This window comes from Leucoraja erinacea, chromosome 5, assembly GCF_028641065.1.
Source record: "Leucoraja erinacea ecotype New England chromosome 5, Leri_hhj_1, whole genome shotgun sequence".
Taxonomy (NCBI): Eukaryota; Metazoa; Chordata; class Chondrichthyes; order Rajiformes; family Rajidae; genus Leucoraja; species Leucoraja erinaceus.
In genome coordinates, this window is record NC_073381.1 from 84,754,299 (window position 1) to 84,771,559 (window position 17,261).

A 17,261-nucleotide genomic window follows, 5' to 3' on the forward strand; every position below is an offset into this window, starting at 1 on the left:
TCCACCAAGAAACAGTACTTGACCAATATCAAAAAATGGGAAAAGTACTGCCTGGATACAGGGACCACCTACACAACTGCATCAGTCACCAACGTACTGGAATTCCTGGCCAAACTTCACTACGAAGAAGGACTCAGCTACAGTGCCATCAACACAGCGAGAAGTGCCCTGTCTGCCTACTTAACACTAGCACCAGGACAACAGGTCATGTGATCTCATCCGCTGGTGGTAAAATTAATGAAAGTTACAATACCAACCCCCCTTGACCAAGGTACACCCATATATGGGATGTCAGTGAGGTCCTGACTTGCCTCAGGGGATGGCCACCAGCCAGATCCCTCAGCCTGGAACAATTGACACTCAAAACGCTCATGTTAATGGCACTTGTATCCGCACAGCGGGTCCAGTCTCTACATCGGTTACGACTGGACAACATGATTACAGCTCCAGGCCAGATCTCGTTTATGATCCAGGGACTGATCAAACAGAGCAGGCCAGGAATACCTAGTCCAGTCGTGATATTCCGGGCTTACCCACCAGAACCACGGTTATGTGTCATAGAAACATAGAAAATAGGTGCAGGAGTAGGCCATTTGGCCCTTCGAGCCTGCACCGCCATTCAATATGATCATGGCTAATCATCCAACTCAGTATCCTGTACCTGCCTTCTCTCCATACCCCCTGATCCCTTTAGCCACAAGGACCACATCTAACTCCCTCTTAAATATAACCGATGAACTGGCCTCAACTACCTTCTGCGGGAGAGAATTCCAGAGATTCACCACTCTCTGCGTGAAAAAAGTTTTCCTCATCTTGGTCCTAAAAGATTTCCCCCTTATCCTTAAACTGTGACCCCTTGTTCTGGACTTCTCCAACATCGGGAACAATCTTCCTGCATCTAGCCTGTTCAACCCCTTAAGAATTTTGTAAGTTTCTATAAGATCCCCCCTCAATCTTCTAAATTCTAGCGAGTACAAACCGAGTCTATCCAGTCTTTCTTCATATGAAAGTCCTGACATCCCAGGAATCAGTCTAGTAAACCTTCTCTGTACTCCCTCTATGGCAAGAATGTCTTTCCTCAGATTAGGAGACCAAAACTGTACGCAATACTCCAGGTGTGGTCTCACCAAGACCCTGTACAACTGCAGTACAACCTCCCTGCTCCTATACTCAAATCCTTTTGCTATGAATGCTAACATACCATTCGCCTTCTTCACTGCCTGCTGCACCTGCATGCCTACTTTTAATGACTGGTGTACCATGACACCCAGGTCTCGTTGCATCTCCCCCTTTCCTAATCGGCCACCATTCAGATAATAATCTACTTTCCTGTTTTTGCCACCAAAGTGGATAACCTCACATTTATCCATATTATACTGCATCTGCCATGCATTTGCCCACTCACCCAGCCTATCCAAGTCATCTTGCAGCCTCCTAGCATCCTCCTCAAAGCTAACACTGCCCCCCAGTTTCGTGCCATCCGCAAACTTGGAGATGTTGCATTCAATTCCCTCGTCCAAATCATTAATATATATCGTAAATAGCTGGGGTCCCAGAACTGAGCCATGCGGTACCCTACTAGTCACTGCCTGATATTGTGAAAAGGACCCATTTACTCCTACTCTTTGCTTCCTGTCTGCCAGCCAGTTCTTTATCCACATCAATACTGAACCCCCAATACCGTGTGCTTTAAGTTTGTATACTAATCTCTTATGTGGGACCTTGTTGAAAGCCTTCTGGAAGTCCAGATATAACACATCGACTGGTTCTCCCCTATCCACGCTACTAGTTACATCCTCGAAAAATTCTATAAGATTCGTCAGACATGATTTACCCTTCATAAATCCATGCTGACTTTGTTCAATGATTTCACCACTTTCCAAATGTGCTGCTATCCCATCTTTAATAACTGATTCTAGCAGTTTCCCCACTACCGACGTTAGACTAACTGGTCTGTAATTCCCCGTTTTCTCTCTCCCCCCCTTTTTAAAAAGTGGTGTTACATTAGCTACCCTCCAATCCTCAGGAACTACTCCAGAATCTAAAGAGTTTTGAAAGATTATCACTAATGCATCCACTATTTCTGGGGCTACTTCCTTAAGTACTCTGGGATGCAGCCTATCTATGCAGCCTATCTGGCCCTAGGGATTTATCGGCCTTTAATCCATTCAATTTACTTTACACCACTTCCCGGCTAACCTGGATTTCACTCAGTTCCTCCATCTCATTTGACCCCCAGTCCCCTGCTATTTCCAGCAGATTATTTATGTCTTCCTTAGTGAAGACAGAACCAAAGTAGTTATTCAATTGGTCTGCCATGTCCTTGTTCCCCATGATCAATTCACCCGTTTCTGACTGCAAGGGACCTACATTTGTTTTAACTAATCCTTTTCTCTTCACATATCTATAAAAGCTTTTGCAGTCAGTTTTTATGTTCCCTGCCAGCTTTCTTTCATAATCTATTTTCCCTTTCCTAATTAAGCCCTTTGTCCTCCTCTGCTGGTCTCTGAATTTCTCCCAGTCCTCTGGTAGGCTGCTTTTTCTGGCTAATTTGTACGCTTCATCTTTTGTTTTGATACTATCCCTGATTTCCCTTGTTATCCACGGATGCACTACCTTCCCCGATTTATTTTTTTGCCAAACTGGGATGAACAATTGTTGTAGTTCATCCATGCAGTCTTTAAATGCTTTCCATTGCATGTCCACCGTTAACCCATTAAGAATCAATCGCCAGTCTATCTTGGCCAATTCACGTCTCATACCCTCAAAGTTACCTTTCTTTAAGTTCAGGACCTTTGTTTCTGAATTAACGATGTCACTCTCCATCCTAATGAAGAACTCAACCATATTATGGTCACTCTTGCCCAAGGGACCACGCACAACAAGACTGCTAACTAACCCTTCCTCATTACTCAATACCCAGTCTAGAATAGCCTGCTCTCTCGTTGGTTCCTCTACATGTTGGTTTAGAAAACTATCCTGCATACATTCCAAGAAATCCTCTTCCTCAGCACCCCTGCCAATTTGATTCACCCAATCTATATGTAGATTGAAGTCACCCATTATAACTGTTTTACCTTTGTTGCACGCATTTCTAATTTCCTGTTTGATGCCATCCCCAACTCCACTAGTACTGTTAGGTGGCCTGTACACAACTCCCACTAGCGTTTTCTGCCCCTTAGTGTTTCGCAGCTCTACCCATATCGATTCCACATCCTCAAAGCTAATGTCCTTCCTTTCTATTGCGTTAATCTGCTCTCTAACCAGCAACGCTACCCCACCTCCTTTCCCTTTCTGTCTATCCCTCCTGAGTATTGAATATCCCTGGATGTTCAGCTCCCAGCCTTGGTCACCCTGGAGCCATGTCTCCGTGATTCCAACTATATCATAGTCATTAATAGCCATCTGCACATTCAACTCATCCACCTTATTACGAATGCTCCTTGCATTGAGACACAAAGCCTTCAGGCTTGTTTTTACAACACTCTTACCCCTTATACTATTATGCTGAAAAGTGGCCCTTTTTGATTTTTGCCCTGGATTTGCCGGCCTGCCACTTTTACTTTTCACTTTGCTACCTATTGCTTCTACCCTCATTTTACACCCCTCTGTCTCTACGCTCACACATTTAAGAAACCCTTTCCCTTTAACTCCATCCTTCACTATCCCATTCGACACCCCACCCCCCTTATTCAGTTTAAAACCACCCGTGTAGCAGTGGCAAACCTGCCTGCCAGAATGCTGGTCCCACACATGTTGCAATCCGTCCCAGTTTGTACAGTTACCCCTTACCCCAAAACAGATCCCAGTGATCTAAGAATCTAAATCCCTGCCCCGTGCACCAGTTCCTCAGCCAAACGTTCAGGTCCCGTATCTCCCTGTTCCTGCTCTCGCCAGCACGAGGAACTGGAAGCAAACCGGAGATAACCCTGGAGGTCCTGCTTTTCAGCATTTTTCCGAGCTCTCTAAAGTCACGCTGCAGAATATTCATCCCCTTCTTTCCGACATCGTTTGTGCCGACATGCACTACCACTTCCGGATGTTCACCTTCGCCCTTGAGGATTTTCTGCACTCTGACCGTGACATCCTGGTTCCTGGCACCAGGAAGGCAGCACACCATCCTCGCATCCTGTCTGTTGCCGCAGAAACCCCTGTCCGTACCTCTCACAATGGAGTCTCCCACTACAATGGCATTGCCTGCCTTAGGCCTTTTTGGTTTTGGCTCAACAGCCCTATTCGCATCACAAGCCAGTCCGCCGCTCAGTGTAAACACGTCTTCTGTCCCGACAGCTTCTAAGTGGGTGAACCTGTTCACAAGAGGTACAACACCCGGGGATGTTGGCATTCCATGCGTCCCTCCCTTTCTCACTGTCTCCCACCTACTCTCATGACCCACCTACTATCTTATATAGACACAACTAACAATATTCGAGGGAGTGAAAACGCCTTGTGGGTCAGTCATAAAAAATCTCATGGTCGGGAGACGAGCCAAACCATTTCGAGATGGCTCAAGCAGGTGCTAAAGGCTGCCGGGATTGACAGTAACTTGTATAAATCTCACTCCACCAGGGTAGCATCCACGTCAACGGTGGAAAGAATGAACCACATGTTGGACCACATCCTGGCTATAGCAGGATGGGCAAGGGAAACCACGTTCAGGACTTTTTATCACAAGTCGTTGGCAAAACCCGTGTTATATGCAGAAACAATTTTACAGTCTGCAAATATTTAATTTAAGCCCGGGGGAGCAATTTTCTTTTTGTTGTTATTGTTAATAAATACCGTTTTTGTTTTTCATAAAACAGATTCATTGGTTGATTACGATAACACACTTCCTCCCTCAAAGACTTCGGCAGTGATGTAGTAATAACTGTTACACGGTTTGAAATCACAGAGCTTTGAAATCTTCACGGAATCACTCACGTGACTCCGAAGTAAAATAGTAAGATTAAACGAGAACTTACCAGTTTGAAGTTTGATCTGTATTTTATGAGTAGTTACGATGAGGGATTGCGTGCCCTCCGCTCCCACCCTCAATAATATGGGTCAAATTCACAAACTGATGTCTCCTTGTCTTTACTATGTTTACTTCAATAACTGTGTCTGTCTGTGATTCCACACCGCTGCTTTGAAGTATGCCGCGCATGCGTGCTGAGCGGGTTCTTCACGTAATCCCTCATCGTAACTCCTCATAAAATACAGATCAAACTTCAAACTGGTAAGTTCTCGTTTAATCTTACTATTTTGGATGATCAGCCATGACCATATTGATTGGCGGTGCTGGCTCAAAGGTCTGAATGGCCTACTCCTGCACCTATTTTCTATGTTTCTATATCAGAGATAGATAAAAGGATAAATTTAGAGTAAGGGGAATGAGATTTGGAGGAGACATGAGGGGCACCTTCTTCGTCCAAAGAGTGGTAAGTACCAGAGAAAATAGTAGAAGCTGGGTTACTGATAGCCTTTAAGACACTTGAATTGCGTTGGCACAGAAGGCTATGCACCAAGTGCTGGGAGGTGGAATTAGTACAGAATGGTACCCGCTAGACAGCATGAGCATGTTAGGCTGAATGGCACTTTTCCATGCTCTAAAAACGTATATCTAAAATGGGTAAGGCCCTACAAGAGTCTCAAAAGTGTTGAGATCACTGGAGAGGGCTACTTTAAAAAGTAATTAAGAGTAGATACAAAATATCAAAGGTTGATAAAATTTTGAAAAAACCTCAAAGCATTTTATATTAAGGTTAAATGTGTGATCTATGAAAGAGTAGGGCCCATTTTTGGGACCAAATTGGTAACTTGTGCCTGCAGCCAGAGGGCAGAGGGATGTTTTGAATGAATAATCGGTGTGGAACCAGAGGCCCTAAATGAGATGTCTTATTATGGAGTAAGACAGTGTGGATGGAACATTTGAGGGGGCAAGAAATAAAAAGAAATACTATCACAAATGAGAAGGCGTTAGATGTCTTTGCAGGCTTTTAGGTGGCTAGAACCAGGGTCTAATTAATTGTTTCTTCGGCTGTTGAGTGCAACAAGGAAGGAGATTCCTGGGGCCCTGGCAGAAATGTTCAAATCTTCTCTGTCTCAGAATAAGTACCAGATGATTTGAGGACAACAAATGTAGTACCTTTTTTCAAGGAAGGGGAGTTGGTACCAGGTAATTAAAGATTAATAACGCTATCATTAGCGGTAGGGCAATTATTGGCAAATGTTCTGATATGTGGCATTATTTAGTACTGGGAAGAGGCAGGGATTAATCATGGTAAAATGTCTGACTAATTTGACTGAAATTTTCAAAATTTCTTGGAGGGCTTCATGTGGTCAATATAATCTCTTTGGACTTTTGTACTGCCTTTAACAAGATCCCACGTGCGAGACTGGCCCAAAGAGTAATATATGGGATCCAGGGCGAGTTGACAAATTTGATGCAAAATTGGTGTGGTGATTGGAGGAAGATGATGATGGTTGAAGATTTGTCTTGTGATAGGAATCATTTGATCAGGCATATCAAGGGAATTGTTGATGGAAAGCTTGCTGTTTGTTGTATATAGCAATAATCTGGATGAAAATGCAGGCAATATGATTAGTAGTAATTTTGCATTTCCACTCAAATTAGTGTTATTGTTGATTTGAAGGTGGTGGTCTTTGGTATTATTAAAGTGGTAAGTGGAATGTTAGGTGGAATTTAATCCTTAGCAATATAAGATGATGCATTTCTGGGAGGACTAATAAAGCCATGATTTGCATATAACACAGGATATTATCTCAGATAATCTGCCATCTGATTATTTAGATACCCTGATTGTTTGGCATCTGGCTCACAAGGTGCTGACAGCCACTGCTCTCCTAAACACAACCAGGGCCCGAGGTTCCTACATCCCTTCAAAACATTGCTGCCCAGGTTTCTGTATTATCTTTGAATTGACTAGAGCGGCATTTCCCACATTCTCTTTAAACTCATTGGGAGTCTATTCTAATACTCTCTGACATTCATTGAAGCCTATTTCCCAGCTCACCTTGAACCTCACAGGCTCTCCCTTTAAACTTACTGGGTTTGCTGTAAAATTAATACTTGCGCAACCTCAAAAAAAATACTTTTTAAATCGGGTTCCGTCCTCCGTCTGATGGGTAAAGGGAAGACTGTTGGGTGGAAAGAGGTGAGGGAACAAGTGGGAAATGATAGGTGGATCCATGTGGAGGGGTTGATTGGCAGATGTCTCAGGCAGGGTGAGAAAGATGGAGATAGTAACCAAGGATGGAGGTGATGTTGTATGGTCAATAAACTAGAGGAAACGGGTGAATACATGAGAGAATGCAGGGGAAATTCACTGGGATGGAGTGGTTTCATGTGAGGATTGACTTGATAGGCTAGGTTTGTCTCCTTTGGAGTACAAGGAACTGAATAGGAAACTTGCTGTGACAGGGTAGTAAGAATGTTTTCTCTTAGCAGAGGAGTCTATAACCAGGGGGCACAATTTAAGAAAAATACAGGCTGCTGGAGGAACTCAACGAGGTGGGCAGCATCTACGGAGGGAAGTGGAAAGATGATGTTTTGAACTGGGTCCCGTCCTCGGTCTGATAGGTAAAGGGAGGCAGTTGGTAGAAAGAGGTGAGGGAACGAGTGGGCAGGAGTTGACAAATGACAGGTGGATCCATGTGGAGAGGTTGATTGGCTGATGATTCAGGTGGGTTGAGAAAGGTGGAGGTAGGAACCAAGGCTGGAGGCTATGTGGAGAAGGTAAAAGGGTGCAAATGGTGCAATCTTATATGTAAAGTATGGAATGAAATGTAGACCCGAGGGAGGGATGGTGGGTAGAATGGGACCATGTAACCATATAACAATTACAGCACGGAAACGGGCCATCTCGGCCCTTCTAGTCTGTGCCAAACGCGTATTCTCCCCTAGTCCCATCTACCTGCACTCAGACCATAACCCTCCATTCCTTTCCCATCCATATAACTATCCAATTTATTTTTAAATGATAAAATCGAACCTGCCTCCACCACCTTCACTGGAAGCTCATTCCACACAGCTACCACTCTCTGAGTAAAGAAGTTCCCCCTCATGTGACCCCTAAACCTCCGTCCCTTAATTCTCAAGTCATGGGACAGGGGGAGCGTAGAAAAATATGTGATCCAGAGTAGGGAGGGGTCAGTAATGGGTGAATGTAGAGGGTGAATGTAGGGGGTGGAGAAGAGAAAAGGAACAGCATGACTGGTGTGGAGGAGTGGATAGAATAGTGTGCATAGTGGAGGTGGGAGCTGGGTAGATTTTGAGAGGGATGAGTTTTATCTAGAATTGTAGAATTCAATGTTCATGTCCCACTCTGGCAGTGGAGGGGGAAGACAGAAAGGAAGATATGGGAATGGGAATTGAAATAGTGAGCAAACAGGAGCTCCAGCTGGCCCTGGTGGTCAGAGAAGTGATTCGTCAAAATGGTCACTTTGTTTATGTTGGGTCTCACGATGTAGAGGAGGCCACATTGGGGGCAAAATTTAAAATAAAACGTAGGAGATTAAGAGATCTGAGGAAGAACTTTTTTCATACAGAGTGGTTGGAATCTGTAATACTTTGCCTGACCAGGTTGTGGTGTCATCGTCTCAATATTTAAATGTTCAAGAAAATCACATGAAATACCTGACAGACAAGGCTGTAGGCTGCATTCTGGTAAATGGGATTAGTGTACTTGGCACTTGGTTGATAGGGAAGGTCAAATAGCCTATTTTCAGGCTGTATAAATATTATAGGCATTATATAAACAGAATAAAAAAATTATGTACCAGTTCATAGACTTTTGGAACAACAAATACATAATCTTCAGGTTCTTCACCAGTTGGTTCTGGCATTTCACGAAGGAAATCCACAAAGTATGGCTCTTCATGTAGCTTTCCTGCTGATTCTTTTCCAATGTTTGTTTCAATTGTACGCATGACTGCATCTTCAAACCATTGTTTATCCTCTTCAGTTATAAATCTAGTTGGTAACAATATTCAGATTCAGATTCAGATTCAGATTCAATTTTAATTGTCATTGTCAGTGTACAGTACAGAGACAACGAAATGCATTTAGCATCTCCCTTGAAGAGCGACATAGCAAACGATTTGAATAAAAAAATAAATTAAAAAAAAATAACCAATATTAATCAGAATGAATGTTACTACTATAAGCAGATCAACTGTTTTGAGCATTAATCACGATATGTAACTTGTGAAAATATGATTTTAGAAAGGTTCAAAGGTATGCAAATGGTCTGATTGATTTGTTGCAATCCTGTGGTGGGGCGCTGCATGATTGGCAGCCCCGCCAACAGTCTGTCTGTTTTTTCATCTTTTTTTAATTTTTAGAGTGCGTTAAAAGTTTGTGTAAATGTTCTCCAGTTTGTTTTATGTTGGGGGAGGGGGAAATTTTTTTCAGTTTTTTACCTTGCCAGAGGTGCAATTAATTTTCAGGTGGCATCTCCGGTTGCTCTGCAGCCTACCATCGATGGAGCTGGAGGCTTCCTCGAACTGACTTGAGCCCCACCGCAGAGCATGGACTTAACATCGGAGCTGATCTCTTGCCTGGGATCGCACCAACCACGGCCAGCGGACCTACCATCAAAAGCTCGCAGTCTTGGGAGAGGCAGAGTCTGGAAGCTCAAACGATGCAGAGGCTCAGGGGAGCTGACATCCCCCCGATGCAGGAGCTAATCGCCCCGATGCGGAGGGCCAAATCGGATGAAGCTAGGAACAAGGCCTGTGGAACTATAAAATCTTACTGCTACTTAGACTTCCAATTTTGCACTAGCTGTTAAATAGTTGAGTTTATAATAATAGACCCACACTTTAATTTTTCTCCCATAAATCTGCAACTTGCTCTCAGGTATATGGCTAATTCCCATTTGCAAACTGGTAATTTATTTAAATCACACTTTTGTTATGGAATCATCACTGCAGGGTATGTGTGAAAAAAGGATATTAATTGCATTGGGTCCAGATCTTGAGCTTCTGTTACCGACACTGACAAAGTGATTGCAATAAATTATATCTATATTCTCATGTTTGCTCATTTCTCATTTAGGAATGGTGCATGTCTTTTCCTTGTAATACAAAGAATAATTTCAAAAGATTCATTGCCGGTTTTGAGTGGGAATGGGGAGGAACAAATTGTACATTCCTTCTTTTAATAACATAGGAAATTAAGAGCAGCAGGAGGCCACATGGCCCCTCAAGCCTGCCATTTGATATGATCATGGCCGATCTATCCAAGGCCTCATCTCCTTCTTTTCAGTTCCACATATTCCTCAATTCCCTGATCTTTCACAAAATTATCTACTTTCTCTTTAAATACCTCATGACTTTGCAAAACCTGTTTGCAATAAGATTTTAGATTTAGTGATTTAATGAAACAGGCCCTTTGGCCCACTGAGTCGGTGCTGACCAGTCCGTAGACTAACACTATCCTACACACAAATTACAATATACAATTTTACCTAAGCCTATTAACCTACAACTCTGTACGTCTTGGAGAGAGAGAAAGCCGGAGCACCCAGAGAAAACCCACGCGATCACAGGGAGAACGTACAAACTCCATACAGCTAAAACCTGTAGCTGTGATCAAACCTGGGTCTCCGGCTCTGTGGCAGCAACTCTACTGCTGCGCCACCCTGCTGTCCTACTGTGCCTTACCTGTCAGACCACTTGCACTAAAATAAATGCAATTTGAATCCAATAGTCCTTCCTCGCATCAGGAGGGCAAAAAGGAAGAAGGGGATAGCTCCAGCAGATAATATTAAGGAAAATACAAAGACATTTCCGAAGTACATAAAGGGAACAAAGGTAACCAGAGAGAGAATACGGGCCCCTCAGAAACCAGTGATCATCTCTTTGCGGAGCCGCAGGAAATAGGCAAGGTCTTGAACAAATATTTCTCCTCTATTTTTACTGTGAAGACCAGGGAACTTGGGGCAGTTAATGGAGATGTCTTGAAAACATCTTACAGTCATGAAGGTGCCTAGATAATCTGCGTTCTCAGCCCCCTTCTTTATTCCTTGTACACCCACGACTGTGCAGCCTTGTACAAATCCAAATTTAATTTGCAAACAACGCCACCAATGTGGACCGGATATCAAATAATGATGAATTGGAGTACAGTATGGAGATTGAGAACATCGTGTCGAGACAACACCTTTTCTCTAAATGTCAGCAAGACAAGGGAGATAGTGAGCGGCTTCAGGAAGTGTGGCAGGATACATACCCCAGTTTGCTTTGATAGCGCCGAAGTAGAGGTAGTTGAAAACTTTAAATTCCTAGGAGTAAATATCACCAACGACTTCTCCTGGACAATCCATATTGAAGCACCAACCAAGAAAACACACCATCGACTCTACTTCCTAAGAAGGCTTAGGAAGATCGGTATGTCCCCATCAACCCTCACCAATTTTTACAGATGCGCCGTAAAAAGCATTTTATCAGGATGTATCACAACTTGGTTTGGGAACAGCTCCATCTAAGACTGCAAGAAATTGCAGCAAAATGTGGACGCAGCCCCGACCATCACACAAACCAACCCTCCCTTACTTTGACTCCATTTACACCTCATTCTGCCTCGGCAAGACCAGCAGCATAATCAAGGATGAATCGTAACCCTGGTAACTATCTCTTCTCCCCTCTCCTGTCGGACAAAAAGTATAGAAGTGTGAAAACGCTCACCTCCAGATTCAGGGAGAGTCTCTTCCCAGCTGTTATTAGAAACTGAACCATCCTACCGCAATCAGAGGGCAGTCCAGAAGTACTATCTACCTCACATGGGACCCTCAGACTATCTTTGACTTCACTGGATTTACCTTGCAATTGTCATTATCCCTTATCATGTATCTGTACACGGCGAATGGCTCAATTGTAAATATGTATTTAAGAAGGAACTGCAGATGCTGGAAAATCGAAGGTACACAAAAAAGCTGGAAAAACTCAGCAGGTGCAGCAGCATCTATGGAGCGAAGAAAATAGGCAACGTTTCGGGGCCGAAACCCTTCTTCAGAAACCCGTCTGAAGAAGGGTTTTGGCTCGAAACGTTGACTATTTCCTTCGCTCCATAGATGCTGCTGCACCCGCTGAGTTTCTCCTGTAAATATGTATTGTCTTTCCGCTGGCTAGTTTGCACACGACAAAAGCTTTTCACTGTACCTCAGTACGTGTGACAATAAACTAAACAAAGCTGATCTCATCTGGCTGTACATATTAATATCCCACTATTCCGTGCACTTCCATGTATGAAGGTAGATAAATCTCCTGGCTTGATCTTATATAGAGGACACTATGGGAAGTTAGAGAATAAATTGCAGATGTCCTGGGTGAGATACCAGAAGACAGGGGGGGTGGTTAACATTGTTTCTCAATTTAAGAAAAGCTTCAAGGAAAAGCCTGGGAACTATAGACCAGTGAGCCTCACATCTGTGATAGGCCAGTTACTGGAGAGGATTCTGAGGATAAGATATATATGCATCTGCATAGAAATTGGCAAGCATAGTTTTGTATATGGGAAATCTACTTGGATTTTTAAAATAAATAACCAAGAAAGTTGACGTGATTTATATTTACATCGCAATGTATTTGATAAGGTTCCACATGGTAGGCCGCCGCGGAAGGTGAGATCACATGGGATCCAGGAAGAGCTAGCCGACAGATAATGAATTGGTAGGAAGCAGAGGGTGGTGGCGGCGGCTTGTTTTTCCGACCGGAGTCCTGTGACTAGTGGTGTGCCTCAGGGATCGGTGCGGTAAACTCCATCACTGTTTGTGGTTTATTTCAATTATTTAGAATAGAACGTACAAGGCATGATTAGTAAATTTGCAGATGACACTAATGTGGGTGGTGAACAGTGAAGATGGTTATCAAAAATTGCAGCAGGATATTAATCAGCTGGGCAGGAGGAGGGTGAGGGAGTGCTGGGGATGAGAGGAAACAAGATGCGCCTGCGCAGTTGGGGGCTATGGGTGAGTGGTGGAATATTGCGTTGGAGGAATGGGTTGCATTGGGGGAACGGGTGAGTGGTGGAATATTGCGTTGGGGAATGGGTTGCGTTGGGGACCAGGCCTCCCGTATGACCGGGAACCAACAGGTCCCACTTAGTCTAGTAGTATCTTAAATATGCCTTACTTCTGCTGTAGTTCTTATGTTGTTGTTATGTTACTCCTTCAACACATTGGTTAGTATATGTTGTCATAAATGTTGCCCTGGAAATTTTGTAGAAGTGGTAATTATTCCCCTAGTATTGTAATTACCTGTCTGAAATGACCCTGGTGCATTCATGTTTGAACAAAGCCAGCAGTATCTCTTCCGTGTCACATTCATCTGCTTTAATGGTCAGCATTCCCTGCCAGATGCGAGAAAGGTCCCTCAGGTTGAAGATGTAATGGAATTTAGCTGGAGTAGGTAGCATTTTTACCTGGAAAAACAAACCCAATCTATCTTCAAGATTTTCTAAAACGTCCTTGATGAAATAAAAATAACTTTTGCAGAAGCAAAATGTCATCTTCATATTAATCCAATCTTAAATACCTGAGTTCAGCAGCATTTTTCATTAAAACCCAAATAAATTACACCATCAAGTTAAATGATGAACATTAAATGTGGCAAATTAACACAGATTTATGGTTTGAAATTTTTGTTGGAAAGGAGCGTCTGAATTTAGGATAAAGTGGTAGTTTTTTAGCAATATTATTAGAGGCTTTAACATAGTTATATTTCTGCAATGCTCTTTCAGAATCCTTCCAACTTCAAAAATTATGACCAAAGTGCGCAGATTAAAATTTTCTTTAGATATGTTTAACTCGTTTTTTAAAAAATGTGTCTTTATGTATATTTCTATGTATGGGACACCATATCCTGAGCATTTGAAATATGCTGCTGAAATGAGTGAACCAAGGAGTTACGAAGAAACGGTCTCTGCGAAAGGCAGAACGGGGTGGGGCTGGAAAGATGTGACTGGTGATACGATCATCTTGGAGGTGACGGAAATGTTGGATGATGATGTTTTGGATGCAGAGGCTGGTGGGGTGAAAGATGAGGACCAGGGGAACTATATCCTTGCTGTTTGAGGGAAGGAGAGTAAGAGTAGAACTACGGGATACAGAGGAGATGCAGGTGATGGATCCATCTATGGCAGCAGGGGATAAACCACATTTACTAAAGAACATCTTGGAATGGAAATCTTCATTTTGAGATCCGATGTGGTGGAGATGGAGCAAATTAGTGTAGGGGATGGTGTCTTTGCAAGACGCAGGGGTATGTCCTGCCCCTCCTCTCTTTCAGCTTTCTCCCCCACCACTACAATCAGTCTGATGAAGGGTCCCAACCCGAAAACTCACCTATCCATATTCTCTAGAGTTGCTGCCTGACCCACTGAGTTACATACCATTTTCACGCCATCTAAATTACATATTTTTACAAGATACAAGATACATTTAATTGTCATTTGGACCCCTTGAGGTCCAAACGAAATGCCGTTTCTGCAGCCATACATTACAAACACATAGACCCAAGAAACAACATAATTTACATAAACATCCATCACATCGCTGTGATGGAAGGCCACATAAACTTATCTCTCCACTGCACTCTCCCCCCCCCCCCCCCCCCCATGTCAGAGTCAAAGTCAAAGCCCCCGGCTGGCGATGGCGATTGTCCCGCGACCATTAAAGCCACGCTGGGTGGTGCAAGGTCGCACACCGGGTCTTGGTGTTAGAGCCCCCGGCGTGCGCTCGCAGAGCCCAGCGGCCATTCCAAGCCGCGCGGGGCAGTGATGTAGGCCCTGCTCCAGGAGCTCTTCAACCCCACAACTCGGGCGGGGGAAGTCGCCGTTGCGAGAGCCCTGAAAAGCGGTTTCCTTCCAGGGACCCGCGGGCTCCCGGTGCCGCCGTCCACAGTCTTGCCGTTGGAGCCTCCGACTCTCCGGTCGGGCCGCAGCAGCAGCAGCAGCAGCGCTCCTCCACCTCTCCACCCGCCCCGGACTCAGCCAGCCCCGCGACGGTGACGGTGAGTCGTAGTACCAGAGTCCCCGGTCTCTTCCTGTTGGAGGCCGCTCCTCGTTGCGGCCCCAACGACAATGGAAACCCGACGAGGAAAAAGTCGGGGGTCTCCCGTGCAGGGAGAGATTTAAAAAGTTTCCCCCCCCTCCCACCCCACCCCCACCCCCCCCCCCACACACACACCCCAACAAAAAATAACAAAAACTACATAAAAACACAGACAGAAAATAATAAAACGCGGACAGACTGCAGAGGCCGCTGCTGACCAGAGTCGCGCCGCCCATTATAAGGAAATTGTTACTTCTATGCATTTAATGTTGATCTAATATAGTTTTGTTTGCATTAAGGATCTTATATTCATATATTTTTGCCAATATAGATGATTTGTTTTTTTGTTCACTCTATGTGATTCTTAACTTAATGCCCTTCAAGTCTTCACTTTTTGATAGTTTTAAAATGCTTTTCCAAACTCAGTCATTCAACCTAGTTTTTGTTAACCTCATCACTCTGACATATTGGACCCATTTCCATATCAAATTCCTCTTGAGTTTTTACAATAAATATGTTTCTGTTTATTTTTCTTCTGTTACTATTGTAAAAAATGTGCCATTTTCATTTCTCATGTTGATAACATGCTAAATGCAATTTTTAAAGACAAACGATTTCTAACATTGTTTGTACCTTTGTCCATTGCCAGAGGATCCTGCCTGCGATGACAAGTTTTGATATTAAATCATAGACCTCAGGTACAAAATATCTGGCCGGGTGAAAGTATCCACTTCCAATAATTCCTGCCATAGATCAATAAAAATATATTATTGAAGTTTTCAATAATAATTATAAAATAAAAAAAAATATTTCAATTGGATAGGTGGGCCTCAAATGCCATCCAGATATGTGTGAGATAATGGATTTGAGAAGGGAAAACAATTCAGTGTATACAAGATAAATTATACAGTATTAATAAATGTAGAACATAGAATAATACCACACCAAATTAGGTCATTTGGCCCATGATTTATGCACCAACCATGATACCAATTTAAACTGCGCATCTGCTTGCATGTGGTTTATATCCATCAAGCCCCTCTGCCTGCTCAAGTGTCTGTCTAAATGTCTCTTAAACATTGCTATATCTGCTTTCATCACTTTCTCTTTCCTTGCCCACCCTGGTGTTCACCCATTTCTCACACTGACCATCTCTTCACATCTGTACTTTATTTTAATACATTAAAATATGGTATGACATCAGATGACACTCCTGTGCATTATCAGAAACTGTACCATTCTCTTAGAAAATGGAAGTGAGGGACTGGGGGATTGGCCTTTATAAGGAAATTGTTACTTCTATGCATTTAATGTTGATCTAATATAGTTATTAATACACCCCAAATTGGCATGAAAAATGAATGTTTGAAAGATTTATCTGCATTGAGCAGGGAAAATCAAATACTTACCTCCTTTTTGGATGTGCACTGGCAGTTTGAAAATTTGGGCAGCTGTCAGTAGCCAGTGGCTCAATAGCTGCACATATCATAATATTATTAAGAGCATGACTGATTAACCAGCAGTGTTAGTCAGCACAGCAGTGGCTTGCTCCGAGTAGGAATAATCAAATAAGGGCACAGGAGAGCATATCTGCCAAATTCTGCACAGGAAGGAAAAATAATGTGAGGATAATTTAGAGAAGAGCAATGCAGCTACAGTGTGGTTGGCAGAGCAAAATGACTTGTGTGCACTGGGAGAAGAAACCTCCTGGAGAGTTCAGCAGTGTGGAAATTGTTCAAAAGATGGCAAAATTCATTTAGTGAGTTTGAGAGTGGGACCATTGAACGAAACGGGCTCCAACTTGACAGGAGAGATTTGCACACGGTACTGATGTCATCAGTTTAGACTGAAATATGATCTGAGGAAGGCAGCATGATTTTTTTCATTGGAGTTACTTAATTTTGAACAAGGATTTAGTTCTTTGCTTCACAGGGGTCCTTACGGGTCGGTGCTGGGGCCGCTACTCTTCACGTTGTATACAATGATTTGGACGAGAGGATTGAAGGCTTTGTGGCCAAGTTTGCGGATTATACGAAAATAGGTGGAAGGGCAGGTAGTGTAGAGAAAGCAGAGACTCTGCAGAGGACTTGGCCAGGTTGGGAGAATGGGTAGAGAAGTAGCAGATTGAATATAGTGTAGCAAAGTGTGGAGTCTTGCATTTTGGTAGTAGGAATAAAGGCATAGACTATTTTCTAAATGGGAAGA

General features: G+C 43.3%; 1 protein-coding gene across 1 annotated transcript in view; it reads right to left on the reverse strand.

The window, feature by feature from the left end:
• The window catches only part of LOC129697508 (dynein axonemal heavy chain 8-like), a 641,267-nt gene that overhangs the window by 139,138 nt on the left and 484,868 nt on the right, over positions 1–17,261 (reverse strand). The window contains 3 exon segments of the mRNA XM_055636144.1: positions 8,782–8,974; positions 13,263–13,426; positions 15,690–15,799. Coding sequence (XP_055492119.1) covers positions 8,782–8,974; positions 13,263–13,426; positions 15,690–15,799 — 467 coding nt within the window.